At 47.2% G+C, this 17794-nt stretch overlaps 1 protein-coding gene across 6 annotated transcripts in view; it reads left to right on the forward strand.

The window, feature by feature from the left end:
• LOC112235541 (RUN and SH3 domain-containing protein 1) overlaps window positions 1-13979 on the forward strand; it is a 31514-nt gene extending 17535 nt beyond the window's left edge. For 2 of the 6 annotated variants that reach the window (XM_042307686.1, XM_042307709.1), the window contains exons 2-11: window positions 4593-4715; window positions 5003-5079; window positions 5738-5755; window positions 7467-7668; window positions 8210-8315; window positions 8402-8448; window positions 10111-10625; window positions 10721-10965; window positions 11068-11226; window positions 11383-13979. In XM_042307686.1, the coding sequence (XP_042163620.1) occupies window positions 4593-4715; window positions 5003-5079; window positions 5738-5755; window positions 7467-7668; window positions 8210-8315; window positions 8402-8448; window positions 10111-10625; window positions 10721-10965; window positions 11068-11226; window positions 11383-11548 (1658 nt within the window). In that variant the 3' untranslated portion in view covers window positions 11549-13979. Of the gene's footprint in view, window positions 1-693; window positions 876-4592; window positions 4716-5002; window positions 5080-5737; window positions 5756-7466; window positions 7669-8209; window positions 8316-8401; window positions 8449-10110; window positions 10626-10720; window positions 10966-11067; window positions 11227-11382 lie in introns of those variants that run through there. The other 4 variants (XM_042307707.1, XM_042307700.1, XM_042307689.1 and 1 more) reach the window with 4 other exon arrangements.
• Window positions 13980-17794: the final 3815 nt, after the last annotated feature.

Here is a 17794-nt window from a genome sequence, read left to right on the forward strand (position 1 = left end):
CACAGCCATAGGCCCTAACTCCTACACTAACCAGTCCATGACCCCTAACCCCTACACTACCCAGTCCACGACCCCTAACCCCTTCACTACCCAGTCCACGACCCCTAACCCCTACACTACCCAGTTATCTAACCCCTTTGCTACACCATACACTCACACAGATTTAAATGAAGACAGCCATGGAACTTATTCTGAGAATGATATTGATTCTGGATATAGTGACTATTTTAAGAAGGATGGAGGCCTAGACTCTGCACATCGTTTTGGAAAGGACTTCAAGAGCAACATTGATAGTTTGTATCGTTATGTGAATGAGTCCAAGACTAAAGAGAAGCTGGAGTATGGCTTTGTCTCTGAATCCATCACTGACTTTGACTCCCTCTACTGCACCGCTAACGTCACTGATAAACAGCCTCACACCGGCTCACACACACTCGTCAGCAATGACACACACACTCAAGGCTGCCCCACCCCATATAAAAACGTTGACGCTATGATGATGGCATATGCCAAAACACACACTGTCGGTTCCCTTGGTCGCACTGACACACACACACACACCTCACTCTGGCCAGAGCAGAACCTCTAAAGATCTCCCTCCCCTCCCTACCTGGTACCTCTACCACCCCAAAACTGTCCCATCCACAGGGGTGCCCCTCCCCGCCTCTCCCCCATCGGGGCTCTCGACCCCCTATCGCTCTGGGGCCCCCTCCGGGCCTGGATGCGTCCTGCCTCAGCTCACCCCTGTTCCCCCGCTCTCACACCCTCCCTGCCCTGGCCGCCCCCTCTACTACCCCTTCCTCTACCCCCTATCCCCCAGGAAAACTTCAGACCCCCAAAACTCATCCAGGCTCCGCCGCTGCCGCCCGCACTGAGTAAGAGCTCTCTCTCACACTCCCTCCCCCTATCTAACACCCTGCTCGCCTCTCGCTCTCACACTCCCTCCCTCTATCTAACACCCTGCTCTCTCTCTCACACTCCCTCCCCCTATCTAACACCCTGCTCTCTCTCTCACACTCCCTCCCCTATCTAACACCCTGCTCTCTCTCTCACACTCCCTCCCCCTATCTAACACCCTGCTCTCTCTCTCACACTCCCTCCCCCTATCTAACACCCTGCTCTCTCTCTCACACTCCCTCCCCTATCTAACACCCTGCTCGCCTGTCTGTCTAACACCCTGCTCGCCTGTCTGTCTAACACCCTGCTCGCCTGTCTGTCTAACACTCCCTCCCCCTATCTAACACCCTGCTCGCCTGTCTAACACCCTGCTCGCCTGTCTGTCTAACACCCTGCTCGCCTGTCTGTCTAACACCCTGCTCGCCTGTCTGTCTAACACCCTGCTCGCCTGTCTGTCTAACACCCTGCTCGCCTGTCTGTCTAACACCCTGCTCGCCTGTCTGTCTAACACCCTGCTCGCCTGTCTGTCTAACACCCTGCTCGCCTGTCTGTCTAACACCCTGCTCGCCTGTCTGTCTAACACCCTGCTCGCCTGTCTGTCTAACACCCTGCTCGCCTGTCTGTCTAACACCCTGCTCGCCAGTCTGTCTAACACCCTGCTCGCCAGTCTGTCTAACACCCTGCTCGCCTGTCTGTCTAACACCCTGCTCGCCTGTCTGTCTAACACCCTGCTCGCCTGTCTGTCTAACACCCTGCTCGCCTGTCTGTCTAACACCCTGCTCGCCTGTCTGTCTAACACCCTGCTCGCCTGTCTGTCTAACACCCTGCTCGCCTGTCTGTCTAACACCCTGCTCGCCTGTCTGTCTAACACCCTGCTCGCCAGTCTGTCTAACACCCTGCTCGCCTGTCTGTCTGTATATCTACATCTCTATCGCCCTGTCAGTCTGTCTGTTTAATCTGTCTGTCCAGCTTGAGTGTGTATATCTATCTCGCTGTCAGTCAGTATGTCTGTCTGTTTGTCTATAGTCTGTCTGTTTGTCTATAGTCTGTCTGTTTGTATATCAGTCTGTCTGTTTGTCTATAGTCTGTCTGTTTGTCTATAGTCTGTCTGTTTGTATATAGTCTGTCTGTTTGTATATCAGTCTGTCTGTTTGTATATCAGTCTGTCTGTTTGTCTATAGTCTGTCTGTTTGTCTATAGTCTGTCTGTTTGTATATAGTCTGTCTGTTTGTATATCAGTCTGTCTGTTTGTATATAGTCTGTCTGTTTGTCTATAGTCTGTCTGTTTGTCTATAGTCTGTCTGTTTGTCTATAGTCTGTCTGTTTGTCTATAGTCTGTCTGTTTGTATATCAGTCTGTCTGTTTGTATATAGTCTGTCTGTTTGTATATCAGTCTGTCTGTTTGTCTATAGTCTGTCTGTTTGTATATCAGTTTGTCTGTTTGTCTATCAGCCTGTTTGTCTGTTTGTTTATCAGTTTGTCTGTTTGTATATCAGTCTGTCTGTTTGTCTATAGTCTGTCTGTCTGTCTATCAGCCTGTCTGTAGTCAGACAAACAGACAGTCTATATCTCTGTCTGTCAGTCTGTCTCTCCATGCTGTTGTGTGTCTGTGTTGCATGGAGTGCTGAAATAGACACCTCACCTTAATAAAGCTATGACCTTCAGCTTCTGTTGAACCATGATAATTACTGTGGTGGTTATTATCACACTTTAGTGTATGCATGAATGTGTGCATTGGTGTAGGTGGTGTGTTTGGGTGTGACTATACATGATGTGTTTAATGTAGCGGTGAATGGCTATAAACTGGGCTGAACACTAACCTTCTACAGTGTCTATATGTTTCATCATGAGGTCAGACTAAGGAATGTTCTCACACCTTACTGATATCACAGGAGGCTGTTGAGGGGAGGACGGCTCATAATAATGGCTGGAACGGAGCCAATGGAATGGCATCAAACACCTGGCAAGGTGTTTAATGTATCTGACACCATTCCAGTCCAGTCATGACCACGAGCCCGTCCTCCCCTACTAAGGTGTTTAATGTATCCGACATCATTCCTCTCCAGACATGACCACGAGCCCGTCCTCCCCTACTAAGGTGTTTAATGTATCTGACACCATTCCAGTCCAGACATGACCACGAGCCCGTCCTCCCCTACTGAGGTGTTTAATGTATCTGACACCATTCCAGTCATTCCTCTCCAGACATGACCACGAGCCCGTCCTCCCCTACTGAGGTGTTTAATGTATCTGACACCATTCCAGTCATTCCTCTCCAGACATGACCACGAGCCCGTCCTCCCCTACTAAGGTGTTTAATGTATCTGACACCATTCCAGTCCAGACATGACCACGAGCCCGTCCTCCCCTACTAAGGTGTTTAATGTATCTGACACCAGTCCAGACATGACCACGAGCCCGTCCTCCCTACTAAGGTGTTTAATGTATCTGACACCAGTCCAGACATGACCACGAGCCCGTCCTCCCCTACTAAGGTGTTTAATGTATCTGAAGCCATTCCAGTCCAGACATGACCACGAGCCCGTCCTCCCCTACTAAGGTGTTTAATGTATCTGACACCATTCCAGTCCAGACATGACCACGAGCCCGTCCTCCCCTACTAAGGTGTTTAATGTATCTGACACCATTCCAGTCCAGACATGACCACGAGCCCGTCCTCCCCTACTAAGGTGTTTAATGTATCTGAAGCCATTCCAGTCCAGACATGACCACGAGCCCGTCCTCCCCTACTAAGGTGTTTAATGTATCTGACACCATTCCAGTCCAGACATGACCACGAGCCCGTCCTCCCCTACTAAGGTGTTTAATGTATCTGACACCATTCCAGTCCAGACATGACCACGAGCCCGTCCTCCCCTACTAAGGTGTTTAATGTATCTGACACCATTCCAGTCCAGACATGACCACGAGCCCGTCCTCCCCTACTAAGGTGTTTAATGTATCTGACACCATTCCAGTCCAGACATGACCACGAGCCCGTCCTCCCCTACTAAGGTGTTTAATGTATCTGACACCATTCCAGTCCAGACATGACCACGAGCCCGTCCTCCCCTACTAAGGTGTTTAATGTATCTGACACCATTCCAGTCCAGACATGACCACGAGCCCGTCCTCCCCTACTAAGGTGTTTAATGTATCTGACACCATTCCAGTCCAGACATGACCACGAGCCCGTCCTCCCCTACTAAGGCGCCACCAACCTGTGACTGATAGCTGACTTTTGCATGGCGGTCTTCTCCAATAGGTTTTATGTTTCCTGTGTCTGTCGAGGTTAATGCATCTGCTTCCCATTCACATAATGTATCACCCTCAGAAGGGACGATGTCCTGTGTAGAATATTGGAAAAGCAAAGTGTAACAAGACAACCATTTTAGAATCTGTGAAAAATATTTGACTGGGATGTTTCAACAAACTAAGCTATGCTATCACTATGCTATCACTATGCTATCACTATGCTATCACTATGCTATCACTATGCTATCACTATGCTATCACTATGCTATCACTACTACACCACCACTGCTTTAACTAACTGCTAAAACTAATATCACTAATACTGAAACAGTAACACAGAAATACTAAGTAACATTGCTCTTCCTGTCTGAGTCCACCACTGATTAGAATAGCGTAGAGTAGGTTTTAAGTGATCCTTCCCCTATCTCTGTCAATCTCAGCGGTTCGTAGCGTCTCATTTGCCGGCTCTGTACAGAGAGGTGGGACTTCCTGGATGGGCGATGACGTGAAGGCCCCTCTGAGAGGCCTAGGGCTGTCCTCTCTGTGCCTGCTGGAAAAAAGAGGTACGATATACCTGTATATATTTACATTTGAATCATTTAGCAGACGCTCTTATCCAGAGTGACTTAAGTGCATACATTTTCATACTGGTCCCCCGTGGGAATCAAACCCACAACCCTGGCGTTGCAAGCACCATGCTCTACCAACTGAGTCACACGGGATCATATATAGCCTTCATGTATATTTCTATACAGTCTATGTGATATACAGTACATACAGTACATTTATTCATGTACATTTACACTGTTAGAGAAATGATGTGTGTATGTCTAACTGCTCGCGTCCACAGCTCTGGTCAGTGCAGTCAGTGTGGCAGTGGAGGCCATTTTGGCTCAGTTCAGCTCCTCACGGACCCTGGTGCAGAAGGTCAGTTTAACACCATGTTTAACACGGTCTCTTCAGTAACATGGTGTACACACCACATTATGTGAGATATGGAAAATGGGCTGGAGTTTTTATTCATTATGTCTGTACTTTAATGATGTATTTCTGAGGGCATGCCTGTTTGTTTCTACTGTTCTCTGTTGTCTGATGCTGGCAGCAAACCCAGCTTCTCCTCTGTGGATCAGTCATTTCAATAGGGCCAATCATCTTCCTCCGATTTCACATTTTGGTTTTAGAACAGGGGAGGTAATCCAATCAGTACAAACCTCCACCCCCGCGTTTATAATCCCTAGCTACCGCTCCTAACGATGTACTGTCAAATGTTGCTATGACAGGGTTTCCATACCGACAGGCAAAGTGAAAAACAGACAGACATAAGAAGATCAACCAGCTCAAACTCCCAAAAGACTTCATTGCCTCCTAGGATTTCTGTATCCGTGTCTCTAAAACTAGACGTAGGCCTGTAGCACCGGTGGTTGATTCAGCTCATTGGAATTTAATAACTAGTGACACTTGATGGCTCAAACAGCCAGTTAGTGGCTCTATATCTATATATGAATCCTCCATATATGAATCATCCATTGAATAACAGGACATATCTGTCTGTCTCTTTCTGTCTCTCCCTCTTCCTCTCCCCTAGTCTGCCTCCATTAACAAGGTGCTGGGTTGTCTTCAGATATCTCTATCTTTGGCTCAGTAGTCAGAACCTCTGTGTACTAACTCCATCCTTCTTTCCCACATATTTCTGTCTTCTCCATCTCTCTGTTTTCATCCTTCTCTATTTATCTTCTCCTCCTATCCATAACACCCTCTCCTTTCTTCTCTCTCTCCTCTATTTCTCCCCCTCTCCTCTTTTCTATTTCTCCCCTCCTCCCTCTCTTCTCCCCTATTTCTCCCCCTCTCCTCTTTTCTATTTCTCCCCTCATCCCTCTCTTCTCCCCTATTTCTCCCCCTCTCCTCTTTTCTCTTTCTCCCCTCATCCCTCTCTTCTCCCCTATTTCTCCTCTCTCCTCTCTTACCTCTCTCTCCCCTCATCCCTCTCTTCTCCCCTATTTCTCCTCTCTCCTCTCTTACCTCTCTCTCCCCCTCCTCCCTCTCTTCTCCCCTATTTCTCCTCTCTCCTCTCTTACCTCTCTCTCCCCTCCTCCCTCTCTTCTCCCCTATTTCTCCTCTCTCCTCTCTTACCTCTCTCTCCCCTCCTCCCTCTCTTCTCCCCTATTTCTCCTCTCTCCTCTCTTACCTCTCTCTCCCCTCCTCCCTCTCTTCTCCCCTATTTCTCCTCTCTCCTCTCTTACCTCTCTCTCCCCCTCCTCCCTCTCTTCTCCCCTATTTCTCCTCTCTCCTCTCTTACCTCTCTCTCCCCTCCTCCCTCTCTTCTCCCCTATTTCTCCTCTCTCCTCTCTTACCTCTCTCTCCCCTCCTCCCTCTCTTCTCCCCTATTTCTCCTCTCTCCTCTCTTACCTCTCTCTCCCCTCCTCCCTCTCTTCTCCCCTATTTCTCCTCTCTCCTCTCTTACCTCTCTCTCCCCTCCTCCCTCTCTTCTCCCCTATTTCTCCTCTCTCCTCTCTTACCTCTCTCTCCCCTCCTCCCTCTCTTCTCCCCTATTTCTCCTCTCTCCTCTCTTACCTCTCTCTCCCCTCCTCCCTCTCTTCTCCCCTATTTCTCCTCTCTCCTCTCTTACCTCTCTCTCCCCTCCTCCCTCTCTTCTCCCCTATTTCTCCTCTCTCCTCTCTTACCTCTCTCTCCCCTCCTCCCTCTCTTCTCCCCTATTTCTCCTCTCTCCTCTCTTACCTCTCTCTCCCCTCCTCCCTCTCTTCTCCCCTATTTCTCCTCTCTCCTCTCTTACCTCTCTCTCCCCTCCTCCCTCTCTTCTCCCCTATTTCTCCTCTCTCCTCTCTTACCTCTCTCTTCCAACTTTTTCTCCTATTTCTCCCATCCCCTCTCCTTTATTCTCTCTCTCATCTTCTATTTCTCCCATCCCCTCTCCTTTATTCTCTCTCTCATCTTCTATTTCTCCCCTCTCTCCTCCCATATTTCTCCTCTCTTCCCTCTCTCTCCTCCACTATTTCTCTCCTCCTTTCCCTCTCTCCTCCACTATTTCTCTCCTCCCTCCCTCCCTTCCCTCTCTCCTCCCCTATTTCTCCCCTCTCTCCTCCCCTATTTTCCCCTCTCCTCCCTTCCCTCTCTCCTCCACTATCTCTCCTCCCTTCCCTCTCTCTCCTCTTCTTTCTCCCCTTTTTCTCTCCTCTCTTCCCTCTCTCTCCTCCCCTATTTCTCCCCTCTCCTCTCTTCCCTCTCTCTCCTCCCCTCTTCCCTCTCTCACCTCTATTTTGCCACTCTCCTTTCTCCTCCCCTCCTCTCCTTTCCAGGCTCTATCAGGAGACAGCAGTGTGAATCCGTCTCTGGGCCGGCTGGTGCTGCAGTGTTTGTGCCCCGCCCTGCGGAGCCTGCTCTCCGATGGCCTCAAGCCCCACCAGAGTGATTTGATCTTGGGCAGGAGGCCAAACTCAGCCTGGGGACTGGTCCAGGCCTCCACCAGGCCAGGTAGGAACTCTGGAGCGCAGTACAGAGGTGGGTTACAAGAGAGCATAGACAGCATAGCAGGGCTGTGGTTGTTATACCCCCTACCTTTCCATCTATATATATCTCTCTCTCTATATATATATATCCATCTCTCTCTATTTCTCTTTGTCAGACATGATGGAAGTACATAGCCAATCTCTCAATATCTCTCTTCCTCTTTCCCTCTCTCCAATGTGTATCTCTCTCACCCTCCCAGACATCATGTGGGTTCATAGTACTTTCAGTCTCTCTCTCCTCTCTCGCTCTAGTCTGGCACTCATTATTCTGCAGTGTTGAGTCATCCTTCTCTCTATCTCTCTCTCTCTCTCTCTGATTATCACTCTCCCCTCCTCTATTCCCTCTTATTCTCTCCTTCCCACTACTCTGGTGATCAGGGTTATTCCATTGACTCAGTACTTGTTAATTTCAATTTCAGTCAATTCAGGTCAAAGGTAACATAACATGTTGATTAGATATTGATTTGTTTCTCTGTGCCAAAGCTTAACCAAAGCCTTTCTTTCTCTCATCTCTGCTCCCCTTCTCCCTCCAGGGCCCAGCACTCAGTCCCTGTACAGCCTCCAGGCTAGAATAGGAGAGCTGCCCCAGCTCCGGCAGAACAAACACAGGTTCAACGCCTTCCTCCTCGGCCTCCTCAAGTAAGACCTGGCTCTTCTCTCCTAGGGTTTTTCTGTTTGACTTTTTAAATTCCAATTCTCACCTGCTTCTTGTCTCTCTCTTTCAGCATCAAGCTTATGGATTTCTGGCTGTCCCATCTCCAGTCATGTGGTGGTAAGTCCCTGAAGACTAAAGTTAATGTCCGCAATCTATCTGTTTGAATATTAATATGTTACAACATTATTTCTCACTCCTCCCTTCACCACACCCCCCTCTGTCTCTTTCTCTCCTTCGCCCCCCTCCGTCTCTTTCTCTCTCTCTCCGTCTCTTTCTCTCTCTCTCTCTCCTTCACCCCCTCTCTCCCCCGTCTCTTTCTCTCTCTCCTTCACCCCCTCTCCCCCTCCGTCTCTTTCTCTCTCTCTCTATCCTTCGCCCCCCCCCCTCCCCCTCCATCTCTTTCTCTCTCTCTCTATCCTTCGCCCCCCTCTCCCCCTCCATCTCTTTCTCTCTCTCTCTCTATCCTTCGCCCCCCCCCCTCCATCTCTTTCTCTCTCTCTCTATCCTTCGCCCCCCTCTCTCCCCCTCCATCTCTTTCTCTCTCTCTCTATCCTTCGCCCCCCCTCTCCCCCTCCATCTCTTTCTCTCTCTCCATCTCTTTCTCTCTTTCTCTCTCTCTCTTCCCCCCCCCTCTCCCCCTCCATCTCTTTCTCTCTCTCTCTATCCTTCGCCCCCCCCTCTCTCCCCCTCCATCTCTTTCTCTCTCTCTATCCTTCGCCCCCCCCTCTCTCCCCCTCCATCTCTTTTCTCTCTCTCTCTATCCTTCGCCCCCCTCTCTCCCCCTCCATCTCTTTCTCTCTCTCTCTATCCTTCGCCCCCCCCTCTCTCCCCCTCCATCTCTTTCTCTCTCTCTCTATCCTTCGCCCCCCCTCTCTCCCCCTCCATCTCTTTCTCTCTCTCTCTATCCTTCGCCCCCCCCTCTCCCCCCCTCCATCTCTTTCTCTCTCTCTCTATCCTTCGCCCCCCCCCTCTCCCCCTCCATCTCTTTCTCTCTCTCTCTATCCTTCGCCCCCCCCTCTCTCCCCCTCCATCTCTTTCTCTCTCTCTCTATCCTTCGCCCCCCTCTCTCCCCCTCCATCTCTTTCTCTCTCTCTCTATCCTTCGCCCCCCTCTCTCCCCCTCCATCTCTTTCTCTCTCTCTCTATCCTTCGCCCCCCCCCCTCTCCCCCTCCATCTCTTTCTCTCTCTCTCTCCTTCGCCCCTCTCTCTCCCCCTCCATCTCTTTCTCTCTCTCTTCTATCCTTCTCTCCCCCCCATCTCTCTCTCCCCCTCCATCTCTTTCTCTCTCTCTCTATCCTTCGCCCCCCTCTCTCCCCCTCCATCTCTTTCTCTCTCTCTCTCCTTCGCCCCCCCTCTCTCCCCCTCCATCTCTTTCTCTCTCTCTCTCCTTCGCCCCCCTCTCTCCCCCTCCATCTCTTTCTCTCTCTCTCTCCTTCGCCCCCCCTCTCCCCCCTCCATCTCTTTCTCTCTCTCTCTCCTTCGCCCCCCCTCTCTCCCCCTCCATCTCTTTCTCTCTCTCTCTCCTTCGCCCCTCTCTCTCCCCCTCCATCTCTTTCTCTCTCTCTCTCCTTCGCCCCCTCTCTCTCCCCCTCCATCTCTTTCTCTCTCTCTCTCTCCTTCCCCTCTCTCTCCCCCTCCATCTCTTTCTCTCTCTCTCTCCTTCGCCTTCCTCTCTCTCTCCCCCCATCTCTTTCTCTCTCTCTCTCTCCTTCGCCCCCCTCTCCCCCCTCCATCTCTTTCTCTCTCTCTCTCTCCTTCGCCTTCCTCTCTCTCTGAAAGATGTGTTGGTGACGTTCTACCGGCCCTCCTCCTTCATGCGTTTGTCATTGACTTCCTGCCAGCCTCTGTTTGAGGAGCTCCTCCTCCTGCTGCAGCCCCTCAGTCTCCTGACCCTTAACCTCGACCTGCTCTTCCAGCACCACCACCTGGATCCAGCCAATCACAGCCCAGAGATCCCCAGCCCATCCAATCAGGACCTGGGGTTCAGGCTCTCGCCCCGGGGGTCCGCATCCCAAGGCAGTGGCAGCAGCTATCTCGAGAGCCTATCAGAGCTGGACTTTGGGAGAGCAGAACCCGAGGCGCTCAATCATAATGCGAGCTCGTCGTCCCTGGCCAACTCAGGGGTGGGAGGGTTGGTGGAGTCACTGAAGCCAGCGAGTCTCAGTGTGGGGCCTGCAAAGGTTTCTGGGCGTCTTGCGGAGACAAGTCCTCAGCTGATGTGGGTTCAGGAGAAAGAAATTAGGGAGCTAGCACCTCCTAATGTTGAGGCCAGTCTCTCCCAACAGGCAGGACAGGTGAGCACAATTCAACGTGTGTGTGTCTTTGTTTGAATGCATGGGTGAGTGTCTGTACCACACAGCACTTTTCTGAGCTGTTATTCTCTCCCTAGGTGATCCAGCAGGGATGGGGGGCTGTGGTACGCTGGGGGGGTAAGCTGGGCCAGAACCTGGCTGAACTCAGCCTGTCTGCAGTACAGAACCAGGAGGGGACATCCAGAGACCCCCCAGAGCCCCAGACCAGTACCCAGGCCAGGAGTGACCCTCCTCAGGTTGTTGGAGCATTGGCGGTCCCCTGGGGTCTGGGACGGCTGTTTGGAGCCTCCAATAACCCCACGATACCCACACTTCCAACCAGGTGTGCTGGTGTGTGTGTGTGTGTGTTTGTGTGATACTTCAACTGTCTAGTATCAGAAAACTATCTTACTCTTATCACTGATGTATCGCTCTCCCTCCCCAGACGTCCGTCTCAGTGGTTGTCTCCAGGGGTGTCTGTTCTGACCCGGATGGTGAGCAGCAGTTCCAGCGCTAACCAGAGGAGGGCGCTGGAGCCCCAGCAGGTAGAAGAGGTGTTAGAGAGAGAGATGGAGGAGACATGGGACAACCCAAGACCCCTCAGGTATTGGAAATATTTGGAAATATATCTAGATTACATGTTTAGTTTGTTCAGTTCAGACATCAGTTCAGTTGTCATGACTGTCTATGACGGTTTTACGTCATTCTTATGATAGTTTTTTTTATACAGCAGAATCACTTATTTTTCTCTCTTTCTCAGGTCAGTCAGAACACTATGCGACCACTCTGGCACAGGGGCGGAGCTAAGCTTCCAGAAAGGGGAGGAGTTAGTGGTTTTAGGGTGTGTCGATCAGGACTGGATTCGCTGTCGTCAGGGAGACCGAGAGGGGCTCATACCCATTGGCTATGCCTCACTGATCCTGTGATTTCAGACACCTGATCAGAGTCTTGATTGTTTGAATATATCTGGGGGAGGGAAAATGAAGTCATAAAGCTATAATGTATTTAGGCAACCATAGAGAGGCTGTGGTGAAGTCCCAATGCTCTCAGAGAAATAGTTCACCCCTGAATCTAAGTTCAAATCACATGTTTATATCTCTAAAGTGGTCCAAAGTCGTATGTCAGGGTTCCCCAACTGGCGGCCCATGATTTTAGTTGGCAAAGGGTTTGGGTTACTTGTTGGACATAAAAATACTAACATCAGTAAATGTTGGAAATCTGTTCCAAGGTATTCCCACACAGAGAGATGTGATTGTTTACAAATCTAAGCAAGGTTTGAAATGATTATATTTTAGTCAAATGTTATATCTGTTTGGGCTTCTTGCGGTCAATTTGCATCTACAAATGATTTGTGATTATGTTCCACTGGTGGCTGAATCTAGTTGATGATCTCTGGTCTAAGTGATTTAGTTCAGTCCTTACTCCGCACCATCTGTTGTGTACATCCCACTATATGCACTGGTAGAAATCTGCAAAACTCAATCCCTAAAGAACTGTACCATCTAATGCCATCTAATTAGGGGGATTTAAGGAAGATTTCATTTAGCTTACCAGATGGTGTGGAATATGGACCCAGCACAACTTCAGACCACTTTTGAAGTGTGAAAACTTCAGACAAACACTTATCTTGATGTGGACTATCCCTTTAAATGTCCTCCATTCATCATCTCTCTTTGGTGACCACTGATCTGAGAAGGACTGGATAAAGCTTTGTAGAATTCTATTCATAGGTTGCACCTCCGTTTACGTCATACCAAGCCGTCATCGGCGGTGCCCTAAAGTGGTGATAAGCCCCGTCACGTCATACCAAGCCGTCATCGGCGGTGCCCTAAAGTGGTGATAAGCCCCGTCGTTCTGAGTCGAACTACTGTTTAGTCTAAATTACAATATAGTGCCTGTGGAAATACGGTGCCGTTGCTAAAGTAGTCAAATATGTAGTAGGAAACAACTTTCCCAGCATGATCATGTCGTCAAATTGACTTTAGACGGATGGCAATGTCATCATCTAGCAAAATTCGGCAAACATAGCTAGCAAAGCTATCGTTAGCTAGTTGCAATCAGATGGCCTCCCCTCAATTTAAGCTAGTTAGCTAATGTTATACTGCATTTAAAGTCTATCTGGTGACATCAAAATGATGACGAAAGAATTTCCTAATTATTATTTGCCTATTTTTGAATGTCATCCTGGCAACTGAAATACACTTTCGATGAAATCTTCATCAGCGCTTATTGATGATGCATTGAGTAGAATGCTCAGTCGGGCATCAGTTCAAACGAACGTTAAAAACAATATTGTGACGAAACATGCAACCAATGCATTGAGCTTATCCAAACACTTTCAGATCAGCAGTCACTATGGGAAGATTTATAGCCTGGTAGCCAGATTGGTTTCTGCTCGAGACCCAGACCTTGCCGCCAGGCTAACCGGTGAAGGGAGCCATGGTAGAGTATTGGAGCGTAGCCCCTGTTAAGTAACGTAGTACCATAGTGAAATGTAGCTGTTTTCTGTGTTCTATTTGACCTTTCACCCCTATTGATCTCTCACCTCTTTCGCTTGGTCTCTGTGTGTTTGACATGTTCCCACTACAATTAATAGTCAGTTTAAAAACTATTTGACTGTATAAATATACATACATAATATATAGGTATATGAATATAGATTAATTTAACCGATAGATAGATAACCAAGAGAAAACAGATAGTCAAACGTTACTATAGATAAGGTTGATCATGAATCAAATTGATAAGTGATCTGGCCTTTTATCCCCAACTCACCAGTCACTCTATAGTCATTATACACACGGACAGCTCCAGTGTTTTTGTCAATTATTGGAATCCAGTGGCTTCATCTTAGTGTGTGTTGTATGCATTGTCTTGACATCATATCCTTCATATCTTCATCATAACCTGATGGTCTCATACCTTTACACTGTATTTATTGTATGATGAATGCTTTGAGTGAATGCAGTGGGGTTGGGCTCAATATGGCAGTCAATTCAGGAAGTAAACTGAAATTCCAATTCGATGATTGAAATAGGGGCCTCCTATTTTTAATGACTTCTTAATGAATTGAAAAGGAGAAGCTATTTATGTTTTTTAATTAGCTGATTTTAAATTCAAATCACTTTCTGAATCGGCAGCCTTCAATTCGAATTGAGCCCAACCCTTGAATGCAGAAGAGTATCTATCTGAAGGACATTCTAGTATACAACAGTATATAAGTGTAACTGGCATAGCAATGCTGTAACTTCAATCAGTCCACACCTCTTAAACCTCACTAACACATACTACTCAGTGCTTATGGAAATATCAATGCTTTGAGACGGACAGATAAACAGACAGATAAACAGACAGGTAGACAGACAGATAAACAGATAGATAAACACAGACAGATAAACAGACAGATAAACAGACAGACAGATAAACAAACAGACCGGTAAACAGACAGATAAACAGTCTGAGGGACTTGAGACCTGTCTCTTTCTACTCAGCCCAGGGATGATCAACTCTAGTCTGGTTACTTTTCCTTTACCTCATAGATCAATTGGTATCTTTGATTCCCCAGATATTTAACTTGACTGGTTACCTGGGCGTTACTAAGTCTGACTACAAGACAATACAAAAGGCTACTGAGACCAGTAGACAATGTGGGTTTCCAGGGCCATAGTTGTATGTTCCTGACTGAGACTATCCAAGCTTTCAGATGAAGCAGTAAGCTACTCCCTGATGTACTGTATGTGTATGAAGACACCACGACTGTCAAGCCTATGTGTTTGAGGGAGAGGCTGCCCTTCCCCCAACCGTACCTCAGCTCTCATACAGTGGGGAGAACAAGTATTTGACACACTGCCGATTTTGCAGGTTTTCCTACTTACAAAGCTGTAGAGGTCTGTAATTTTTATCAACTGTGAGAGACAGAATCTGAAACAAAAATCCAGAAAATCACATTGTATGATTTTTAAGTAATGAATTTTATGCATTTTATTGCATGACATAAGTATTTGATACATCAGAAAAGCAGAACTTAATATTTGGTACAGAAACCTTTGTTTGCCATTACAGAGATCATACGTTTTCTGTAGTTCTTGACCAGGTTTGCACACACTGCAGCAGGGATTTTGGCCCACTCCTCCATACAGACCTTCTCCAGATCCTCCAGGTTTTGGGGCTGTCGCTGGGCAATACGGACTTTCAGCTCCATCCAAAGATTTTCTATTGGGTTCAGGTCTGGAGACTGGCTAGGCCACTACAGGACCTTGAGATGCTTCTTACGGAGCCACTCCTTAGTTGCCCTGGCTTTGTGTTTCGGGTCGTTGTCATGCTGGAAGACCCAGCCACGACCCATCTTCAATGCTCTTACTGAGGGAAGGAGGTTGTTGGCCAAGATCTCGCGATACATCAAAACGGAGCGATTTCTCCTAAACAAATAATCTTTCAGGAAAAACTGAACATTCGCTATCTAACTGAGAGTCTCCTCATTGAAAACATCCGAAGTTCTTCAAAGGTAAATGATTTTATTTGAATGCTTTTCTGGTTTTGTGAAAATGTTGCCTGCTGAATGCTAACGCTAAATGCTACGCTAGCTATCAATACTGTTACACAAATGCTTGTTTTGCTATGGTTGAGAAGCATATTTTGAAAATCTGAGATGACAGTGTTGTTAACAAAAGGCTAAGCTTGAGAGCTAGCATATTTATTTCATTTCATTTGCGATTTTCATGAATAGTTAACGTTGCGTTATGGTAATGAGCTTGAGGCTGTAGTCACGATCCTGGATCCAGGATGGCTCGACGCAAGAAGTTAAAGAAAAACTAACATGTCTGTGAGAGCCGGAATTCTTACTGGTTGGTAGGTGATCAAATACTTATGTCATGCGATAAAATGCAAATGAAGTACTTAAAAATCATACAATGTGATTTTCTGGATTTTTGTTTTAGATTCTGTCTCTTACAGTTGAAGTGTACCTATGATAAAAATTACAGACCTCTACATGCTTTGTAAGTAGGAAAACCTGCAAAATCGGCAATGTATCAAATACTTGTTCTCCCCACTGTATGTACCTTCCTTCTTTCCCTACCTGTCATGCTAACCCGTGTAAGGTCATCATTTTTAATACCTTAGTAACGATAGTGGTAGTAGAATAACGTTAAAGTAATAATGTTTATTACTATGTTTATCTTCTGATTTGGTTGGTAGTTATTCTGTAGGCTTGGTAATGATGATGCATATGATGTACTTCTCAAAGGCTTCTGGTTTAAAGGAACTGTTTGTTTGCTGTTTTTGTTGTTTTGTCACTTGCGGGTGACATGGCACTTCTTGAAGAGTTCAGGTTACTTGAGGAATTCAAATTTAATGGGAATATCGCTCTTTTGATTGGTCAGAAAAAATATAAAAGGTTACCATGCCATCAAGCCTCTGTGGTGTAGCACAGGGTTAGTGTCCCTATGACAACAATAGATTGGAAACATTGTAACTTTGCACTTGCATTATACAGGCTACTTTACCAAATCTTCCAGCAAATGCAATGATATGGCACCTGCTAGTATGTCAACAACCTAACTAGCTAATCCAAATCGCTGCGTATCTCAAGACAATGTGTAGCTCCAATAGATAGTTGTTTACCAAACAGTGGAGCCACTGTGTGTCATGGCCAGTCACACTACACCCCTGGTCTTCTAAAGGCTTTAGCTGGGTCACGGCAGCAAAACAAGCTAGACAACTACTTTCTTCGGCCAGTAAATTGACATGAGTCGTTTTAGAGCTATCTATAATGTATTTTAATTGCAGCTTGTAGTAAATTAGGCTGTATGAGGGAGGAGCTAGTTAGTGTCAGCAAGGTCCACCATTCAATGTGCCATGCCTAGATGCAGGTGAAGGGTAAACCTAACTTCAGGAAATACACATGGTCTGTGACGGTAACAATCTCAGTATGTTGACAAGGATTTTCTAGTTATTTTTTGTCTTTTATTCGGGTATATTTTCCATTGTGTGAGAGGATCCATGATAAATGCATTGATTTGTATGAAAAGCTGTACATTTATTGGACGTGGTATTTATTGACCCTGGAGTCCCTGAAAGGTGTGTATATATATATATATATATATACACCTCTGTTGTATTTGTCCCCTCACGTCTATCTCTCTCTATCTGGGGTTTTGTGTGTATCACAGGAGGTTGGTGGCACCTTAACTGGGGAGGACGGGCTTGTGGTAATGGCTGGAGAGGAATAAGTGGAATGGTATCAGATACATTAAACACCTGGTTGCCATGTGTTTGATACCATTCATTTAGCTCCGTTCCAGCCATTATTATGAGCCGTCCTCCCCTCAGCAGCCTCTGTGTGTGTGTGTGTGTGTGTGTGTACGTACGTGGGAGCGAACGAGCATGTGTCTGTGTGTGTAGCAGTGGGTTCTGTATCTCTCTGGTGTGATGTAGCCTGCCCCGTACCTCACTGTTCCATAGTGTACTGTGTCCCTGTAGCGTCAGTCAGTGTCTGACTCCCGCATGTGCTTGTTTGTAAATACCCAATAAATAATCAACATAAACCAAACCTCAGTCTCTCATGTGTCTCATTCCTTCTCTAGTCCCCTCAAACTCCTCTCTGGACCTCAAAGCCAGTTCCACTGTGATTTGTCATTGTTCCCCTCTAATCAGGGACTGATTTAGACCTGGGACACCAGGTGGGTACAATTCATTAGCAGGTAGAAGAGAAAAGCAGCAGCAACTCTCACCTCGTAGGGTGAGTTGAATAACCCTGCTCTATTCCATCGAGCTATAGCGAATGCTTGCCTAGAAAGTATGTGGTACCTCGATATTAAAGCCATTCCAATCAAAGAGCTTAGTGTATGTTTTCATCGAACCTAGCCACTTCTGTCAGAGCAGTGAAGGGGAGTGCATGAGGGAAGGACTCTCTGAAATGAGAAACTATCCATGTTTGAATACATTAAATGATTTCCTCATTAAAATACCCACAGACCTGAGAGGGAGGGATTGGCTAGGCAGCTTTAGCTCACACATGCAGTGGAGGCTGGTGGGAGGAGCTATAGGCGGATAGGTTCATTGTAATGGCTGGAATGGAATTGATGGAAAGGAGTGGTTGCCATATGTTTGTTTAGTACCGTCCCATTAATTCCATTCCAGCCATTAAAATATGCCCATCCTCCTATAGGTCC

Source organism: Oncorhynchus tshawytscha, linkage group LG03 (assembly GCF_018296145.1).
Source record: "Oncorhynchus tshawytscha isolate Ot180627B linkage group LG03, Otsh_v2.0, whole genome shotgun sequence".
Classification (NCBI taxonomy): Eukaryota; Metazoa; Chordata; class Actinopteri; order Salmoniformes; family Salmonidae; genus Oncorhynchus; species Oncorhynchus tshawytscha.